The sequence below is a fragment of the Danio rerio genome, chromosome 4, assembly GCF_052040795.2.
Source record: "Danio rerio strain M-AB ecotype USA chromosome 4, GRCz13ab, whole genome shotgun sequence".
Lineage (NCBI taxonomy): Eukaryota > Metazoa > Chordata > Actinopteri > Cypriniformes > Danionidae > Danio > Danio rerio.
The window spans coordinates 2,870,523-2,890,856 of NC_141024.2; the positions used below are offsets into that span (position 1 = coordinate 2,870,523).

Consider the following 20,334-nt stretch of genomic DNA (forward strand, 5'->3'; position numbering starts at 1 on the left):
AAACGTTGGAATAATTTGCCTCTCCATGTTAGGCAGGCTACAACTCTTTGTTTTTAAATTAAAACTCATTTCTACTCTTTGGATTTTAATACCATATGAGAATCTTATGTCAATTATAGCCTATTTGTCCTTTGTTTTAGATGTGTGTATACAGCACTTTGGTAAGCACTTTAAAAATTGCTTTATTAATAAACATTGACTTGACTCAATACATTCAAATATATGCAATTATGTACTGTTATAAGTAGTAAGTATGCAACAGTAAATGGGTGTCCAGATCATAAAAATTATGTCTGATGTTTAAAATCTAAACAAAAGTACGGTGCATATTGCATATTTGGGTGTTTTGTGTGAAATTCAGCACTAGTTTCTCCATGCAGCTGTAATCCACATAACACAGAATGTCCTTTAGAAGGAATTTATATGAACGGTGCGAGATTGGAAAGAAAGAGGGAATGAAAAACAGATGTAACTCTCTGTCCGTCCTCCTTTTATGGAAAAACTGGACTCTGTCTGAGGAATGGCATGTGTGTGAGAGATTAAAGTGTAGGATTTGCTTATTTAGGTTTCCATAGGGGTGTGTTTTTTTTTACCCAAACACACTGACTGTAGGGGAAACTGAAGCACCCGGAGGAAACCCACGCCAACACGAGAAGAGCATGCAAACTTGAACCAGCGACCTTCTTGCTGTGAGGTGACAGCGATAACCACCAAGCCACCGTGCCACTCGTTATTAGGATGTTATGAATGTTATGTTACTAAATACACTGTTAAGAAAATACCATTTTTAAGTTGAATGAAATTAAACTTATGAGTCATTTGCAACTTAAATAACATTAAACTGGCTTAAAAATTAGACACATGATTAACTTAGCTAATTAAACGTGAAATAAATTTGATGTAAATAATTTTAGCAATGCGCGTAATTATTTAGTAATGCTTTAGTGCTAGTTAATTGTTTTGCTTGAGTTTAGCTTATTTTTTTAGTAATGCTTAAAATGTTAGCTTAAAAATGTTATTTGTACAATAAGATATTTGTCATTTGACATAAGATTTTATTCATGTATATTTTATCTAACTAGATAATGTTATATAGGTAACTGGACTTATAGTTAATAATAAAACTGGATAAATCAAATTAAACTTATGAGCCATTTGCAACTTAAATAACATTAAAATGGCCTAAAATCAGCTTATATAACTTAAAAAATTAGAAACATGATTAACTTAGCTTATTTAAACTTTAAGTACATTTTATGTAAATAATGTTTAGTAATACTAGCAATTGTTTGGCTTATAACAGCTTATATATCACACAAAAATAAGAAAAGTGATCAACTTGGCTTTGATTAAAAGTCATAATCTTTAGTAATGCTTCTCAGTAATCTTTTTAGTAATACTTTAGTTTGAATGAATGATTAATTAAGTGCTTCTACTATTACAGACCTCACACACTTCTAATTAGAGGCTTTGTTTTCTATTATTAATGCTAGCACTTTGATGCTAGCCTATTTGAATAAATTCTTAGACCTCTGTTAATCTTAACTGTTACTTTTTTTTTATTAAATATGAGATCTAAATGTGAAGATAATGGCACACGGCGATCATTTTGACTCTAATTATAATAAAAAAAACTACAAATTGTGTTCGTTAATTAGAATTCGCGACCGTAAATACAACACTGTCGTAATTACCGTCAATAGCACATGCGTGGTAAAGTCTAGCATCATTTTTGTAACACTGTATAACAGTAATTAATATTTGTACAGTACTGTGGCGGTTGGGTGTAGGATTTGGGTGGGGTAGGTGTTAATAAAATACAATCTGTTCGGTAATTTAATAAACAACATAATTAATTCTCGTTACTTCCGGCCGGAACCGTATCTGTTCTAACGTGCAGTTGTTGCTGCCGTAAATCGATGCGCTCTCTTCGCGGAATCGCGGTATTTCTGCAGACGTTTGGAGGAGGACGGAAGAAAAGCGGAAAACTGGCATTTTTATAACTCATTATATTCCAAGAATGACTGTGAAACTGATACTGAAAGGTAAAAAGTCATGTACAATTGCTTTAATCGTTTTAAAGACTATATTATATAGGAAAAGAGGTGTCGTGGGTCAACGTGTTCAAACACAGATACACTAATTAACGATATTATGAGTTTAATATCAACATTTTACAGGACAAAATCATTAGCAGCGAATTTAACTTTATGTTATTCGATATGTATTATGAGAAATCAAATTTATACATCAGTTTTTTACATATACATCATATATATTGCTCTGCATAAATGACCAATAGGCCCATTAAGACATCCTACATGAACAGCACATGCTTTTATCAATTTCTCAGTTGATATAGGTCATATATATTTTGCTGCATTTGAACGAAACAGATTTATTAAACGAACATATTGATTAAGATTATATTTAAGTCACCAAACATCTTTAATAGAAAAATAATACATTTACATCCAAGAGAAATATTGCAAATATATATATATATATATATATATATATATATATATATATATATATATATATATATATATATATATATATATATATATACATACACATACATACACTAAATTATGTATAGCCTATATTTTTATATGGATTTCCCCCCTTATTTGCTACAAATATTAATCAAATTAAATCCCTAACATAAATTTGGTCTATTAATTTTTTGATGGATATTTTGTTAGATTAGCTCCAGATATGGCTTCAGAACTGACTTTCAGCACTTGTAAAAGCATTCTTAAGAAAATTTTAATTTAAAAGATAGATTTGTGAGGATATATATATATATATGTATATATATATATATATATATATATATATATATATATATATATATATATATAAGATAAAAGATAGATACTGTATGTGATATATTTATATATTCACACACACACTACCCTCTTGTGGTCGCTTTGATTAAGCACATCTGTTCGCTTCATATCAACAGATTAAATAAAATTTATATTAATTATATAACAATTATAATATATTAAAATAAAAAATAATTAATATTTACTATATAATCCAATTATATGGTTTTTTGTTTTTCTGGATTTTCCCCCTCCTTAATTATTAATAATAATAATAAAATCCCCAACATAAATTTGAGCTACAAATTTATTTTGACGGTTATCGTAAGTTATTTTGTTCGATAACCTCCAGATTTGGCTTTCACTGACTAATGTATATGCACAAATATAATATTGTAGAGCATCCTATAGAAAATATTAATTTAAAAGAGATTTGTGAGGATATATATGACACATATCTATAAGATACACACACACACACACACACACACTAATCTAATGTATATGCACAAATATAATATTGTAGAGCATCCTATAGAAAATATTAATTTAAAAGATTTGTGAGGATATATATGACACATATCTATAAGATACACACACACACACACACTAATCTAATGTATATGCACAAATATAATATTGTAGAGCATCCTATAGAAAATATTAATTTAAAAGAGATTTGTGAGGATATATATGACACATATCTATAAGATACACACACACACTAATCTAATGTATATGCACAAATATAATATTGTAGAGCATCCTATAGAAAATATTAATTTAAAAGAGATTTGTAAGGATATATATGACACATATCTATAAGATACACACTAATCTAATGTATATGCACAAATATAATATTGTAGAGCATCCTATAGAAAATATTAATTTAAAAGAGAGATTTGTAATAATAGAAAAGATTTGTAATAAATATATACACACTGCCCTCTTGTGGTCACTCTGATTAAGCACATCTGTTCACTTCATATCAACAGATTGAACAAATATTGCATTTTGCATATATTTATTTAGAACGACAACAGTGTCCATACATGAAATAATAAAAAAAATACATCTAACAGAAAGCACTATACAGATTCAGCAGTGCAGCTTTAAACATCCACAGACATTCATTTAAAACACTGACAGAAATACAAAAATATTCAATGCTACGAGTTACAGTGGAATAACTGTAAATACTGTACAGCTCAACAAGGTGTAAAATACGATCCAAACTCCAAAATAATTTACGACTAGTCTAAAAAACACAGTACATAAACATACTTTAGTTTCAAACAGTACAGTACTGTGATAATCCTGCTTCTCTCCGGCAGATTCACTGCTTATTCAAGTATGTCTTTGTTCCCTATTAATATTACAGATGTAGCACCTCAAACGGTTAACGGTGTTAAAAATTACAACCATTATTTCGTTCTTTATCTCATATTGTACTCTAAATTCATTACTTCTCAGTGAAGGCATCATGTAATATATTTATAAGGCAAGTCGGCTTCTCCAATATGGCACTTTTACCTATGAATTACTAAAGAAAGCGTGTTTTATTTGCTTTATTCAGTCAAATTATTAATCATAATTAAGCACATCCAAGATAAAAGATTGTATTTACATAGTGTATACATGTATATGTATGCATATATGTATAAATACACATACATACTGTACATAAAATACAAAAGTAATTATATTTACATATGTATTATATATAATTTGCATTAAATATAAATATATATAAACAAATATGTATGTTTTTACGATATAATCACATAATAATAGTGACATAATATAGTCATGCATATATTTATATACACAGTATGCACAAAAATATACTTAGCAAATACAAACTTTTATTTTTGGATGCGAATAATCGTGATTAATTGTTTGACGATGCTAGTTTTTGTCTTTCAGAGGCTTTAATTAATCACTTTATTTAAATATGTAGTGCTGAAGTTGGATTGTTGATGATTTTAGCCTTTGAAAGATTATAATAAATAAAAGGGGTTAACAAAATCAGCCAACAAACAAGCTTACTATTGGAAACGGTGGGGAAATATAATAGTAATCTACACTCTCTGACTTTGATGTTCACTAGTTAGTACACAGGAAATGTTTGTATTGTTCAAGTCATGTTTCTGCTCTTCGTCTTTGGCACTTTAGGACCACAGAAGCCTGAAAACTCGAATCTAATTGGCTGCGGTGTGCCCGATGTCCAGCCTCCTCTGGGCGGAGCCTCGTTTGCGAGCTGCTGATTGGTTGACGAGAGACCCAAATGCCCCAGGTGTCTCGAAGAAAGATTTGGACCCCAGCGATGCTTCCTTTGGTGTCACAGGAGTCTGAAATTATGGGTAACGTAAGGTGAGATAAACTATGTTACAGTTTGAAACCGTATGAAGTAGGAATAATTGATTAATTCACTCTTTTATGTGCAATTATTGTTTTAAAAACAAATAAGACTTCCTCTGGAAGGAAAAACGTTATCGGAAATACTTAAAAAAATTCCTTAATGTCACTTAAAAAATGTATTTAATCAAAATAATAAATAATGCACAGGAGGGCTAATAATTTTGCCCGCAACTGCATGTATTGTTGCAGTATTATTAATAATAATCATATGCAGTACCTGTGTTTGTGCTGGTTTCGGGCTCTCTTCTGCTCGTGGTGATGATGTTGTGGCTGGTACGTTCCCATGATGTTCTGGGCTCTGCAGTATTTCAGTCACACCATAAGCTCCTCCTGCCATCACAAACTGTGCGGGCGACAGAACGGTGGGCACACTGAAGCCAGCAGCCCCTTCAGTGCTGGATGTGGGCATTGCACCTGCTATTAGTGGTGATTGCACCACAAAATATGGCATGGCTACGGCCGGCACTCCACCCTGCGCGTGCCCTGCTGGCAGGAGGAAGTTAAAACTATTCAGACCTACAGACAAAAGATGATGAAGAGTTAAAAAGAGTGTGAAAGATGTTTTTAGGTCATGACTTTTTTATTTAGGAATTGTCTTGCCCTGTGGGAATCCTGTGAGTTTTATAACTATACTGTATTTATTTGACTGTTTTTGGTAAGGAAAGATGTTTTATTTATTAGCTTGCATTGCTTCTGTACAGCACTGTGGTTAGAGTGTAACATTTTATTAGTGCTCTTAAATGGTTAATTGCATTATAAATTAATGTTTATATTCATTATGTATATCTAAATACACACATGCATGTATATCTGAGAGAATGCTTGTTTATATTTATATATAAAGCATTTATATTTTATACTATTTATTAGTAATAATAATAATAAATTGTATTTATATTGTGCTTTTCTCAAACTCAAAGCGCTAAAAAGAGCATCAACACACAGAAGAACATAAAATACACAAAAAAATGTAAGAATGATAATAATGATAAAATATACATATTAAAAGAAGGCCTCATAAGTTATAAGCAATAATAAAAAGATGAGTTTTAAGAAGTTTCTTAAGCGTTTCTGATATTTGTGGGGAGAGCATTCCACAATTTAGGTGCACGATAAGAGAATGCCCTGCCTCCCATGCTGCTAAGTTTGCAACGGGGCTGATACAAGGTGAGCCCCGAAGCAGAACGTAGATTGCGAGAGGAAGAGGAGGTAGATATCAGGTCACATATATAATCAGGTGCAGAACCATGAACAGCTTTATAAGTTAAAATCCAGGTTTTAAAATCGATGCGTGACTTAACATTATATTATATTTTATAATTGAAAATTAATATTCATATATAAAATAAATCTTTTAGTTCTTGATTTCTATTAAAAAGTAATTATATACGAATAACAAATATACACTTTACGACTACACAAACTTTTATTGTGTATGTGATTAATCATTTGATATGTAATCTATATATAATGCTTAAATATTTTAAATTTGTATATTTTTGTTATATATATATATATATATATATATATATATATATATATATATATAAAAATTCTTTTAATTTTATGGATGTTTGTAATTATTTATAGGTATAATAAATATACACAGTAGACCCATATATAGAAATTACAAATATATATATATATATATATATATATATATATATATATATATATATATATTATATATATATATATATATATATAAACTATTAATACATAATACAAATGATGCATTATTTTTATTTACTACAAATAATTATTTAATTTTATTAGAATGATAATTTCTCTATAATAATAATTTTTATGGATTTGTGGGTTTATAATACAAATGATGTAATGTTTTATTTACTAAAATGTATGTATTTTTGTGTCTATATATGTGTATTTATGCATGCACACATACACACATATACATACAGCACTAGTTTTGACGTACCTGCAGTGTTTGGCACATAGAGGTAATGAGGGGACAGGAGGGCGTCTTTGGAACTGGATGCAGCCACATCATCTTCATGCAGACCCCCGAACGAGGCCTCGTCCCACGGAGAGCCTTCGGGAGAGCAGACTGGAGACCGTCTGGTGCTGGAGCTCAAGCTCTCGCTCTCCACCTATCAGACATTCACATGTTAGAGCAGGGGTGTCAAAGTCAATTCCTGGAGGGCTGGAGCTCTGTAGAGTTTAGTTCTCCTTCAACACACCTATCTGTAGGTATCAATCAAGCCTGAAGGACTCAATTAGTTTGATCAGGTGTTTAATTACGGTTAGAAGTTAACAGTGCAGAGCTGCGGCCCTCCATGAACTGAGTTTGACACGTGTGTGTGTTAGAGTCAATTACAGCTCATAATAATGCATATTATTTTATTTCTTATTGCATAACTTCTATTCCTTCATAATTCAGATTGTTTTTGTTGCTATTCATTTTAAGGTTACGAGGTTGTATGAGCACTTTTATACTGTGCATGACTCGTGTGATATAATCTTTAAATAACTGTGAAAAGCGCTACACAAATAAACTTGAACTGAACCCACTGTGTCACTTTCTATGGATGCCGAGCGTCTTCTGCATTTTGTGGTCTGATGGTCGTCTTCCTCTGATCTCTCCCTCTTTCTCAGGCTGGAGGCACCGTCAGAAATGTTCCCGCTGTACAGCATGAGCAGGGGCGTCTGCGGCAGGATTGCCAGCGGGTGAGAGAACGAAGCTGGAACGGGCATCAGATCAGCTTGAAGAGGCATCGCTAGAGACGCCAGTGCAGAGGGAACTGCAGGACTAACACTGGGATGAACACTGTAAACATACACCAGTCAACGGTCAGTGATGCTAACACAAACTTTAAATCTTAATTGTGTCAATTACTTAACAAAAAGAAATCACTGTCAAGTGTATGAATTTAAGTTGAGGTGCGAAAAATCTTAAAATATGAAAAACATCACATAATAGTTGAGATATTTTGAATTATTTGAGTTTTAAATATTGCTTTGGCAACTAATTGAAGTACATATTCTAGCTGAAAGAATTATTATGAATGATATATAATTAATAATAATTTATAAAAAATAATTAATATTTAAAAAAATAAAAATACACAAGTGTGACTGTAGTTAGTATTTAAACTAAATAACAAACACACACACACACACACACACACACATATATATATATATATATATATATATATATATATATATATATATATATATAAATATAAATATATAAAGTTGAAGTCAGAATTATTTGCCCCCTTTGAATTTTTTTTCTGTTTTTAAATATTTCCCAAATTATGTTCAACAGAGCAAGGATATTTTCACAGTATGTCTGATAATATTTTATCTTTTGGAGAAATTCTTATTTGTTTTATTTTGTCTAGAATAAAAGCAATTAAAAATTTTTAAACACCATTTTAAGGACAAAATCATTAGCCCCTTTATTTTTATATATATATATATATATATATATATATATATATATATATATATATATATATATATATATATATATATATATATATCAATTAAAAAAATAATTTAGAAATGGAATTGTTTTGCAATAATTAAAATTACCAAAGCACATTATCGTAATAAAAATAATAAAACAACATTTGTATTATAAAAATAAGTTAATCTTTCTGAAGTTTTTGTATCTTTATTTCTTTGTTAGTTTTACTGTTCTTCTTTAAATAAAATAATAAATAAAAAATACAGTAAAAATGTTATCAATTAAAATTACAGCAAAAATCTGTTTTTAAATCTAGGTTGAAAACTTGTGAGAATTGTTTCTCAGCTATAATTTATATCTTTCTTTTTCTGATTTGTATTGTGCAGCACAATGGTCAACCTTTGGCTGTGTTTAATAGTGCTATATAAATAAAACTGACATTGAAAAAATTAAATGCTAAACATAAAAGAAATTATAGACAATAAAAAAATTAAATCAAAACAACTTATAAATATTTTATAATATTAATGACAAAAATGTTTTTAAAAATAAAACTCTGATAATGCTTAATTAACATTGTCTTCAAGTAAATTATTAGTAATCAACTAATTATTAGGATACTAACTGATTAGGATATCGACTCTAGGCAAGGCATTTTTTAGAGCCAATTTTACACAACCGTAGTTGATTAAAAAGCTTTACAATAATAAAAATAAAATATAAACGTGTATTAAAAATATAGAAATATATATAGGTGTGTCATGGTGGCGCAGTGGGTAGCACAATCGCCTCAGCATGAAGGTTGCTGGTTCAAGCCTCTGCTGGGTCAGTTGGCATTTCTGTGTGGAGATTGCATGTTCTCCCTGTGATTCATGAGAAATGTATAATATACATGCATTATAAGTGATATTTAAGCATATATATTAAAACTAAGTAAACAAGCAAACAAATCTTCACCCGTCTCCAAACTGCAGTCGACACACTGCACTGTTGTTCCCGCTTTTCCTGGAGTAATCCACCGGCTCATCTAATGATGCAAACACATAAACAAGGCATTAAACCAGAATTATATTAAATATAACTGACTTATTATAAAATATGCAAATATTCCACTCTGCCCAAACCTGTAGAATATCTGTGAGGCGTGCTGGGGGCGGAGCTTATCAGTCTTTGATTGACAGGAGGGGCAGTAATGACCTGGAAGGAAGAATGACGTGCCATTTTCTCCCGTCGTTCAGTGCCGGAGTTGCTGATTTGACCTCTCAAATCATCTGAATCTTAAATAAAGCCATATAATTACAATATGCTCACACTGATGAGCCCTAAAAACCATTACCAGAAGTTAAAGCATAACATACTGCTGCTGCTTTGAAAATTTCCAGGCCCGATCCATTTGAAGACTGGTTTACGGGTCTTTTCTTCTCTCATGTGAATTTTCTTGATCAGATTCAGGCTAGTCAGGACGTTAGCGATATCATACAAACGCCGCACCTTAGCTGGACAAACAAAAACAATCAAAAAATGATGAGCTTCATGCAATCAATAAAAATAAAAATGCATATTTTTACAACACATTAGTGATGGGCTAATAAACAATATTTTGTGAAAAAAGTTAACAGATTTTGTGCAATTGCAATAAGTTTCGTAACATTTGTACATTTTGCACATTTAATATAGCTATTAAAGTCATGCATACAAATAAAAGAAATTAAAACAGCTGAAAAACTAATGTAATTGATGCTTACAACTATTTTAGGATTACATTTTACACATTTACTCTCATTCACCTTCTTATGTCACAAACTTTGTTGTACTAAAATTAATGCCTACAACAGTTTTAAGATTACACTTTGCACATTTACTCTCATTTAGTTACTTTTGCCACAACTTTTTAGTTTTTAATAAAAGATTTTAAGCATGCTTTTAATTTAAGGACAAATGTTTTTAAAATGTGTGTGCATTTGCTAAGTACTGTTGAATTTTCACATTTTACGTACCTCTTAAAATAAAAATTTTTGCTCATTTAAATTAGCTCTTAAAGTCATACAAAAATAGAAAAAAAAATAAAACAGGTAAAAAAACAATGTGTGTTAAAATGTACATATATAATAGTTTTAGGATTAGATTTAGCACATTTACTCTCGTTTACGTTTTTTTGTCACAACTTTTATTTTTTTAATTCAATTTGTAAGGACAAATATGTATATATATATATTATTATTTTAGACTTTACTTTAAAATGTAATAAAGAAACCTTCTAATTTGTGTGGCCTTAGTCATAGTTGGAAGTTGGGCTGCACGATATTGGAAAAATCTTATACTGCAATATTTAATTTTTCTGTGAAAATATTGTGATATAAATTCAGTTTCAAAACAGTTTTTATTTGACGGATTATGTAACACTATTGAGGTACAGAAATTGAATAAATCACAATGCAAAAATGCCATTCTAACTTTGTTTTGTCTCGTTTTAATATTAAAAAAAACTCTTAAATCAAGTAAAAAATATTTTGTTTTCACTTTCAGAATTCAAAATTAAGAGTTTTTCTTTAAAAAAAGGTAAATTATCTGCCAGTGGGGTTAGTAAAATAATCTTATTCTTGGTTTGAAATGTAGATATTTGGACTAGAAACAAGACAAAAGTATTTTTGTTTGCCATAGATCATATAAACACAGTAATTAAAATTTTGTGGCTCCTGCTCAACTATAGTTCAAACTCAAAAGTTGCAGATCTTGCATTGTGAATATTGTGGATGCACACATTGCGATATCAATGCTGAAACAATATATTGTGCAGCCCTAGTTAGAAGAATAACATTAGATTAGCATTAACAATTCATACATCCAAATGAATATCATTATCAATCAATATGGGAAAAAAACATGAAGATAAGTTTATTGGCATATAAGGGATGTCTTACTTTTATACTTGCTGTCGTAGGACTCTTCCTGACCCTCTTCAATTAAAATCTTAGCAGCCATATCGAGGGTTACAGTTTGGGTTTTGGACACCAGGAACAGCATGACAAACTTCTGGCTCATGATTCGGAGCGATTTATCCTTTCTCCTGCTGGAGGCGGCTGTGAAAAAAGAGACATCAGGCTTACAACACTGTTATTTACCCTAACTTTAATCTAGTTAAATGTCACTTTAAGCTGATTACTAGTATGTTGAGATATATCTAGTCAAATATTATGTGCTGTCATCATGGCAAAGATAAATGGTATCAGTTATTAGTGTGTTGGAATTGTCTTTTAATAACGGGGACTAATAATTCAGGACGGCTAATGATTCTGACTTCGAATGTAATGATGAAATGTCCATGCTGAAAGTGAACTAATCCTTTTAGGAAATCCTCCATAGTGGTGTTCAATAAGAAGAGGAATCTGCATTTTTGAATAAAGGATGAGTGTGTAAATGTGAAGTGAGTGGCAGGGGGACATCAGAGTTGTTGAATATGAGGAATGAATGGCTGAATTGGCTGGTCGAGTGACTCCTGCCCTCATGATGGGATGGTAATAAGCTTTTGTTAGGAAGGAAAGCTGTTGCTTGGTGACAGCGACCACATGGGATATGAAGCCAACGAACACAATAATAAGCACATCAGAGGGTCCAGACGAGGACAGCAGGACGCAAAACAGCTTCATTTCTTTATAAAGCCATCAAACTCGACGCAGGCTTCCATATCAATGCTCAAATGCAAAGTAAACACTGTGAAATAGTTTAGTAATATGGTAGAGTATGGCGTTTATGTCGGTATTAGCCAATGTTTGGGGCTTTTATTTCATTATGGGCTTCTGAAGCAGAAAACAGATCATTTTTGTGGTTGCGTTGGTCTGTTTTAAGAATAAAGCATGTAAAATTAAATATCAAAGGATTATTGTAAAGTATTTTAACAGACAAAGATTAATATGCAAAAAATATGGTAGAGTATGGGGCTTATTTCAGCATTCGGGGGGTTTATTTCATGACTGGCTGCGAAAGGAAACAGATCTATATTTATTTTTATTGATCAGTGTTAAAAATGAAGCATGTTAGCTTTATTGTTAAGCATTTTAACAAAGAAAAAGAGTAACATGCAAAATATATGGTAGAGTCTAGTGTTTATGTCAGTATTAACCAACATTCGGGGGGTTTATTTCATCATTGGCTGCTAAAGGAAACTGAAAACAGATAAAAAATGATTGTTCTGTTTTAAAAATGATGCATGTAAAATTATATATCAGAGCGTTACTGTAAAGTATTTTAACACAGAAAAAGCGTATTATGCAACAAACATTGTAGAGTATAGGGGTTTGTGTCAGCATTAGCCAGTTTTTGGGGCTTTTATTTCATCATTGGCTGCTTAAGAAAAGCGAAAAGACGAAACGTTCATTTATTTTGTCTAATCTGTTTTAAAAATGAAGCATGTAAAATTAAATACCAAAGCTTTATTGTAAAGCGTTTTAACATGCAAACAGTGTAGATCATCAGAAGAAAACATCAGAAGAAAAACAATTCTTGTGTAAATCAACATTTAAATCATGTTGTTTTTGTACCACTGAAACTTTCGTTATTCATTTTTGTATATATATTAATTAAACTAACATTTAAAGACCTAATTAAACTGATAAATACTTTAACATGATGTAATTAGTGCTAAAAAAACCTCAAACCTGTAATTTTTAATTGACAGAAACAAATAATTACTTAATGCACCAAATTTGTACCACTGAAATGATTTTTTTAATTTATTTATGTACATAAATTAATGAAACAAAATTTAAAAACATTAATTAAACGATTAATAAATATTATAAAATAAAATAGTTTGTGCTAAAATAACTCTAGGGTTTAAGCTGGTCTTTTTTTTTATTGACAGGAACAAATATTTACCCAATATTTACCCTTATTTGTTAGTGAAATCTAGCTTTTCATAACAGTTTTTACAAATAATATTTGTATTATATGAAATCTCAAATCATGTCTGCTTAAGTTTATATTTACGTATGAACTCTATTATTATCAGATTCAATGCAGTTTCTCCAAAAACAAACATCAACTGTAAGTGGTGTAATCGGGTCACTCTTACAAGAGAGACAGAAACATGCCTGAACATGCAGCTTTGAGTTCCCCTCCTATGCATGTCTGCTAGAATACGGCACATTTACAACTGAGACAACTGTGCTGTGATGGGATTATGTGTGACCAACACAAAGACCTGGAAACCGGTGTTGTGTTGCTTGAAACGCTGTTAACTGGTGACCGATTAATGAGTGAGATACTAATAATGACGCTTAAGGGGGCAACCCTCACTATAAAGCAAACCGTATAAGTGCAATATGGTAGACATGCAGTTGCATAAAGCATATTTTGCTTTATCGATAGCCTCGATAAATACAGACTACATACAGCTAAATTGCAAATTATTAAAATTTTAACTTGTGAATATTTTCCTAATTACATTAGATATTTTTTATAATATTTTTATTCTGGAGAAAGTCTAATTTCTATTAGTTTGGCCGGAATAAAAGCCTAATTAACTTAGTTTGGACATTAAATGACACTTTAATCGTGAAATTAGCAAGTAAATGAATTATGTGCATAATTATAAAAGTAAAGTCAAATAACCGTTTCAAGTTACAACAGATTTACTCACTTTTTAAAGTAAAGTCAACTTGTTGATTTTAAGGCAATGGGTTTACTCACTTTTTTTAAGTAAAGTAACTAATCACTTTTTTACAGTGTGTGTGTGTGTGTGTGTGTATGTCCTACCGTGTGCGTTCTGCACGTGTTGGACAGCATGCAGGCCATTCCCTTCCCTCTGGTCCATCAGTAAATCATAGTGTTGATCTCGACCGGCCTGTAAAAGTCCCTGTAGAGTCTGTGGGAGCCGCGAGCGTCCGTGCCACACGTACATGTTTTTTGCCTTTCTGCTGACCAGCATCAGAGACTCCAGCACATTCACAATATCATAGATGCGTCGTCTCTCAACGCCTAAAATCAAAACATTGAGAAACAACAGTTTGATTTTACGAAAATATATTTGTGCAAATAAATACTATTGCTTGCTGTTAGTTCAAATGCATAAATGAGTTTGCGCAGCCATTGGAACCTTATTCTCAATTAGGCATGGGCCGGTATAACATTCTGACGGTTTGATAACCTTGGATAAAAATATCACGGTTTCACAGTATTGTGAACACTGCTTTAAAATATATTATTTTCTTTTATATAAAAAAACAACAACTTTTCCCCCTCTGAACACAATATATTTTATTTTGTAAAACTTTTAAAATATTTTGGAGCAGTAAACATGTCAGGCTGAATAATTCAAATGAATCATTGACTTCTGCTGTCTTCATTACTTTCAAAAACACAGATTTCTTTACAACTTGACAAAGGAATTTTTGGATATCTTTTCTGCTGGAGATCCTAAAAACTTAAAACGAAACGTACATTATATTATTTTTATGTATTTTCATAAACACAATTGTTCATAGAGCAAGTGGTTTGATTGTTAACTGTCGTTATTAGGCGAATGAATCAGAAGTTCATTTACAGAAATTAAAATAATGAAACAATAAAATATTTAATGGATACTGTACTGTATATTGATTTATTCTTTACCCTGTGTGAATTTAAATGTCCAAAGCTTTAGTGCAGATATCCGCTTGTTAAGTGTGACGTCACGCGAAGCAGCTTCCGGGTCCAAGCGCTCTATTCAACTGAATGGGGAGACTCATGAAATGGTAATAATAAACGTTTACAAAGCGATTTAAGGCTTTCGAAAATCACGATCGCTGTATATATGTCCATGCCTAATATCCCATGGCCAGAAAGTGATTATTTTTTTATAAATTGTTAATTTTTTGGTATTTGTTATGCAGAAAGCTCATTGATTGTTGTGTACACTATGATTTTATATCAAATTAACTTTAATGTGTGATAGGAATAAAACGTGATCATAAATGAATGATTTCTCCACTCAAATGAGTGGCGGCTTGGACCCGGAAACAGTATTACATACGTCACAAACACGTCACCACTTAACAAGCGGATTAATGCATTCATCTATAAATGTTTATAATACCTATGAAAAGTTCAATGATTTCTCCATGCCTTTAACACTGTATTGCAGAATAAGGTCAACCCATAAACAGATTGTGTTTGGCAGTCATTTTCTCTTACCCAAGCATGTGGCCACTTCATCCAGGGAAATATTGATGCTTTCAGAGGATTCTGGGTAATCAGGGTACAAAGCCAAAAATTTCTGACACAAAAGCCCCAAACTCTTCTGTTTTCGACTGGGTCGCCTTTCAGATTCGTCTAACGCTTCATACTGGAATAAAGAAAGACAAAACACTCAAACTACTGATTTATAGTAATCATTCATTGTTTACCTCCCCTCATTTATGAGTTTCTTCTGTTGAACAAAAAAAGAAGATATTTTGAAGAATGCTGGAAATCTGTGACCATTGACTTTTATAGTAGGAAAACAAATACTTTAACAACAAATATTTTAAATGTATTTCCCCTAATAAGTGTATTATTATCGTCAACATTAAAGCGTTATAATCTATTGGAAGGCAATGGTTACCAGTTTTCAGGTTTCTTCAATATATTATTTTTGTTCACCCATAAAGGCTTGAAATGATTAAATGGTGTGTACTGTAAATGATGATCGAATTTTCATGTGTGAGTGAACTATCTCTTCAGTTTCATTCATTTTTTAGGGATAGTTTTCCCCAAAAGATGAAACGTACACACTTACTCTCACTCAAGTGGTTGTAATCCTTTATGAGTTTCTTTCCTCTGTTAAACATAAAACGGGATACTTTGAGGAATGCCTGTAACCTGTAACCATTGACTTCCATAGTAGGAAAACAAATACAATGGCAGTCAATGGTTACAGGTTTTCTTTAAAACATCTTCTTTTTTTGTTCACCTATAAAGGCTTGAAATGAGTAAAGGGTGCATACTATAAACGATGACAGAGTTTTCATTTTTGGATGAACGATTCCTTTAATTTCATTCAATTTAAGGAAAGTTCACCCCCAAACAAAATGAAATTTCCACATTATTTACTCTCGATTTAGGCTTTATGATGTTTTTTGCTCTGTTGAATACAATAGCAGATACTTTGAAGAACGCTGGAAACCTGTAACCATTGACTTCTATAGTAGGAAAACAAAAACTATGAAAGTCAATGGTTACAGGTTTCCAGCATTCTTCGAAATATCTTCTTTTGCTTTTACAGAAGAAACCTTTAATGGTTTAAAACAAGTAAAAGTTTGGGTAAACTATTCCTGTAATTTAACACATTTTTTAATTAATTTTCTACCTGACACGAGTCATCAAGTTCTTCCTCTTCCTCCTCCTCTGCAATCTTCCCTTTATTTTCAATGGGTTTGAAGAGGGTTTTCTTCATTTCTCTGTCACGTATATCTGGACTAGCAGCATTGATCAGCATTTTCAGATTCGCTGTTGGCGTCCAGGGGTCCGGATGGGCCTTCTCAGTGAGTTTAATAGGGGTTATGTGGGTGATTTCAGGACTGGAAATCTTCCCATGTCCATTCAAAGCAGCTGTCAGAGACTCGCTCTTCAGTGGGGTCATTTTCCTTCTGTCCATGCAGATGTTTTCCTGAAATCAAAGTATTAGTAAACATCTAATGAGACGTTATCATCATAATATTTAAACAAACGTGCATTTGGATAATCGTACTTTATGGTCATTCATGCTGGCAGCATCATCTGAGCCTGTCTTATTCACCAGTGTTCTGACACCAAGCAAATCCTTTAATGTTAAACACTTCACCTCCTGCATCTAAAACAAAAAGAAAAATAAATAAGTCATAATCATTGCTGTTATACGTTTATTTAATTGTTATTATACATGAATGACATTGATATAAACATGTGTTGACTGAATTAACAACATTTAACATCAACAACTTAATGTTTATAAATTATAAAGCTGTAATATACAGCCCTGATCTGATGTAATGCTAGGTTTGCTAACTTACTAATGAAAGTGCTGCCAGAAGTTATACACCCAAATACTTCTATGTACAACTTTTTTATAGCTATAATCGTGCTATATTACATATTATAAACGTATATTTAATGATGTACGAGCGATCTGATCTGATGACGGTGGGCAGTTTTGGGCGCAAATATCTCCACCAGTTGCCTGGTAACTAAACCAGTAATATTATAAGAAGATAAACAATGCGATTTAACTTTATAAATAATTTATATTATCATTATATAAGTGCATATATAATATATATTTACACTTTGCGTATATAGGTTAGATATAATAGATGTTTAGCTATACATGGAATATAAATTACCGCTTATTATAAATAATAAGCTTTTCTGATTGTTTGAATACTAAAATAAACATCTGTGACTAACAAAATAAATTGATTTATACTATTTTTATTACATTACGTAACTTTAAGTCAGATGGATGATGTAGATCAGGTATATTCTTACCTTAAACCTCCGTCCTTGTAATTAAAAAAATCCTAAAAACGTAAATAAATCCTGTGTCAAGGCTGATCTTTCGTTTTCCTCTTCACATGAGCATTATTTCTCTGTAAATCAGAGGATCTGAGCTTGTAATCTTCTTATTTCAGTGCTACCGCTGGTCAGGCGAGTATGAATCACCCGCTAAAGCTTGTTTTCTGGCGCTCTAAAGAGCCACAACATCTCCCGTCCAATCACGAAGCCGCTATGCAAATTTATCAACGCTGATTGGACGAATGAGAAGGAAACGCCTGCGGGAAACAACTGTAGCCAATCAGAGACGCGCTCTGACCAAGCCTGTGGGGGTTTGTTGGCGGGGCTGTAGGCGCGCTCTCGCATCGATTAATATTAAAGGCGCGCCTGAAGTTTCTTAAGGCGTATCTGTAACTCAGCGGGGACATAATTAATCAGCACATATGATTAATCGACACGATTTCAAAAGCAGATGGTCTCCTGACAGCTTGAAATGACAAGCTCAGGCAGGAACAAAGGTGATGTTTGACACAGGTGGGGTTTTGGCGCGGCTGACGGGTTTTCTCGCGGGAAAGAAATACGAGAAGAAACCCCACACCCACAAACTACCCCCACATAAGGACGTTTTACACGCGTCATAGCATAGAAATAAAATATAATATCTAATAATAGCCATAAAACATCTGGAATTGCTCAATATATTCAATGAAACGATTATTATTAATGATTATTATCTGATATATTAGTTTTACCTCTATAATAACAAATTATATCTTGTAATTGAACAGAACTAAAAGAAACAACGTTAAAAAAAGATTCATGGGATTTAATGTTTTTTTTAACTTGCAAACTATTTATATGGGCTGAAATTAATCAAAGAAATTATATTTAGTAACGTTCAACTTTCTTTAAATTCAGCCCATATCAATTGTTTGCAAGCAGTTACCTTAAATAGTTTAAGTAAATCCAATGAATACCTTTTTCCAGTGTAGTTTCTTCCAGTGCTTTTCAATTTCAAGATATAATTTGTTATTATAAAGGTAAAACAAATATATCAGATAATAATCGTCGATGATATAATTCTTTACTATAAAACAAATATGTCAGAGAACTACATTACAACAAGTGTATTACAGCAAGTGTTGTTATTACATAACACAAGTGCTCAAATTAGCAGCCTTTTTTATAATTTTTAAACGGAAATTTATCTATTTGTTAAATCTTAGATTGTTTAAAAGCAAGAAAAAGTATTGATTTTGAAGTTCTCTATAAACACTCACCGGCCACTTTATTAGGTACACCTGGCAAATGCCTTGTTGAGGTCAGAGGAGAATGGCCAGACTGGTTCGAGCTAATAGAAAGGAAACAGTAACTCAAATAAGCACTCGTTACAACCGAGGTCTGCAGAAGAGCATCTCTGAACACACGACACATCCAACCTTGAGGCGGATGGGCTACAGCAGCAGAAGACCACACCGGTTGCCACTCCTGTCAGCTAAAAACAGGAAACTGAGGTTATAATTGGCACAGGCTCACCAAAACTGAACAATAGAAGATTGGAGAAACGTTGCCTGCTCTGATGAGTCTCCATTTCTGCTGCCACATTTGGATGGTCGGGTCAGAATTTGGCATCAACAACATGAAAGCATAGATCCATCCTGCCTTGTATCAGCGGTTCAGGCTGCTGGTGGTGCAACAGTGTGGGGGATATGTTCTTGGCACACTTTGGGCCCGTTAGTACCAATTGAGCATCAACGCCACAGCCTACCTGAGTATTGTTACTGACCATGTCCATCCCTTTATGACCACAGTCATCTTCTGATGGCTACTTCCAGCAGGATAACGCACCATGTCATAAAGCGTGAATCATCTCAGACTAGTGAACATGACAGTGAGTTCTCTGTACTCAAAAGGCAGTTCTAAAGCCAAAAGAGGTCCAACACGCTACTAATAAAGTGACCGGTGAGTGTAGATATTCAGGGTAATGATTATCTGACTGCTTTTGTGAGGTCTGAGGTACCCTAAAATACAGAGTAAGACTTAATTTACATCTTAAAGAAATCTGGCTTAATGAAGTTTTGCTATTGTTTGGGTGTTCATCACATTACATAATCTTTGCTGTCATCTCTATGCCAAGAATGGATATGCATAAGT

General features: G+C 32.2%; 1 protein-coding gene and 1 long non-coding RNA gene across 3 annotated transcripts; one reads left to right on the top strand and one right to left on the bottom strand.

Moving 5' to 3' along the window:
• Positions 1 to 1,739: 1,739 nt before the first annotated feature.
• LOC147844591 (uncharacterized) lies at positions 1,740 to 8,069 on the top strand. Its single transcript, XR_015482387.1, has 3 exons — positions 1,740 to 2,045; positions 5,013 to 5,210; positions 7,875 to 8,069. It is a non-coding gene; the product is annotated as an uncharacterized LOC147844591 (long non-coding RNA).
• e2f7 (E2F transcription factor 7) lies at positions 3,845 to 18,352 on the bottom strand. Of its 2 annotated transcripts, none has more exons than NM_001045147.2 (13): positions 18,175 to 18,352; positions 17,399 to 17,500; positions 17,018 to 17,317; positions 15,865 to 16,015; positions 14,449 to 14,670; positions 11,616 to 11,774; positions 10,053 to 10,190; positions 9,819 to 9,971; positions 9,652 to 9,721; positions 7,791 to 8,046; positions 7,198 to 7,369; positions 5,476 to 5,774; positions 3,845 to 5,188 (listed from the first exon to the last, which is right to left on the bottom strand). In NM_001045147.2, exons 2-13 carry the CDS (start codon positions 17,498 to 17,500, stop codon positions 5,039 to 5,041), a joined length of 2,172 nt encoding a protein of 723 aa, NP_001038612.2. In that variant the 5' UTR covers positions 18,175 to 18,352; the 3' UTR covers positions 3,845 to 5,038. The 2 variants fall into 2 exon arrangements, with proteins under 2 accessions (NP_001038612.2, XP_087103612.1); XM_087247486.1 differs by lacking the exon at positions 18,175 to 18,352 and adding an exon at positions 17,700 to 17,834.
• Positions 18,353 to 20,334: the final 1,982 nt, after the last annotated feature.

What these genes read in the sequence shown, in the direction of transcription:
- e2f7 (NM_001045147.2), bottom strand. Translation starts at nt 17,500, where the DNA reads ATGCAGGAGGTGAAGTGTTTAACATTAAAGGATTTGCTTGGTGTCAGA. An exon ending in CCAGCATGAATGACCATAAA is followed by an intron (nt 17,318 to 17,398) that starts GTACGATTATCC and finishes CTTTGATTTCAG; the next exon opens with GAAAACATCTGCATGGACAG. An exon ending in GCCTCACAGATATTCTACAG is followed by an intron (nt 9,722 to 9,818) that starts GTTTGGGCAGAG and finishes TTGCATCATTAG; the next exon opens with ATGAGCCGGTGGATTACTCC.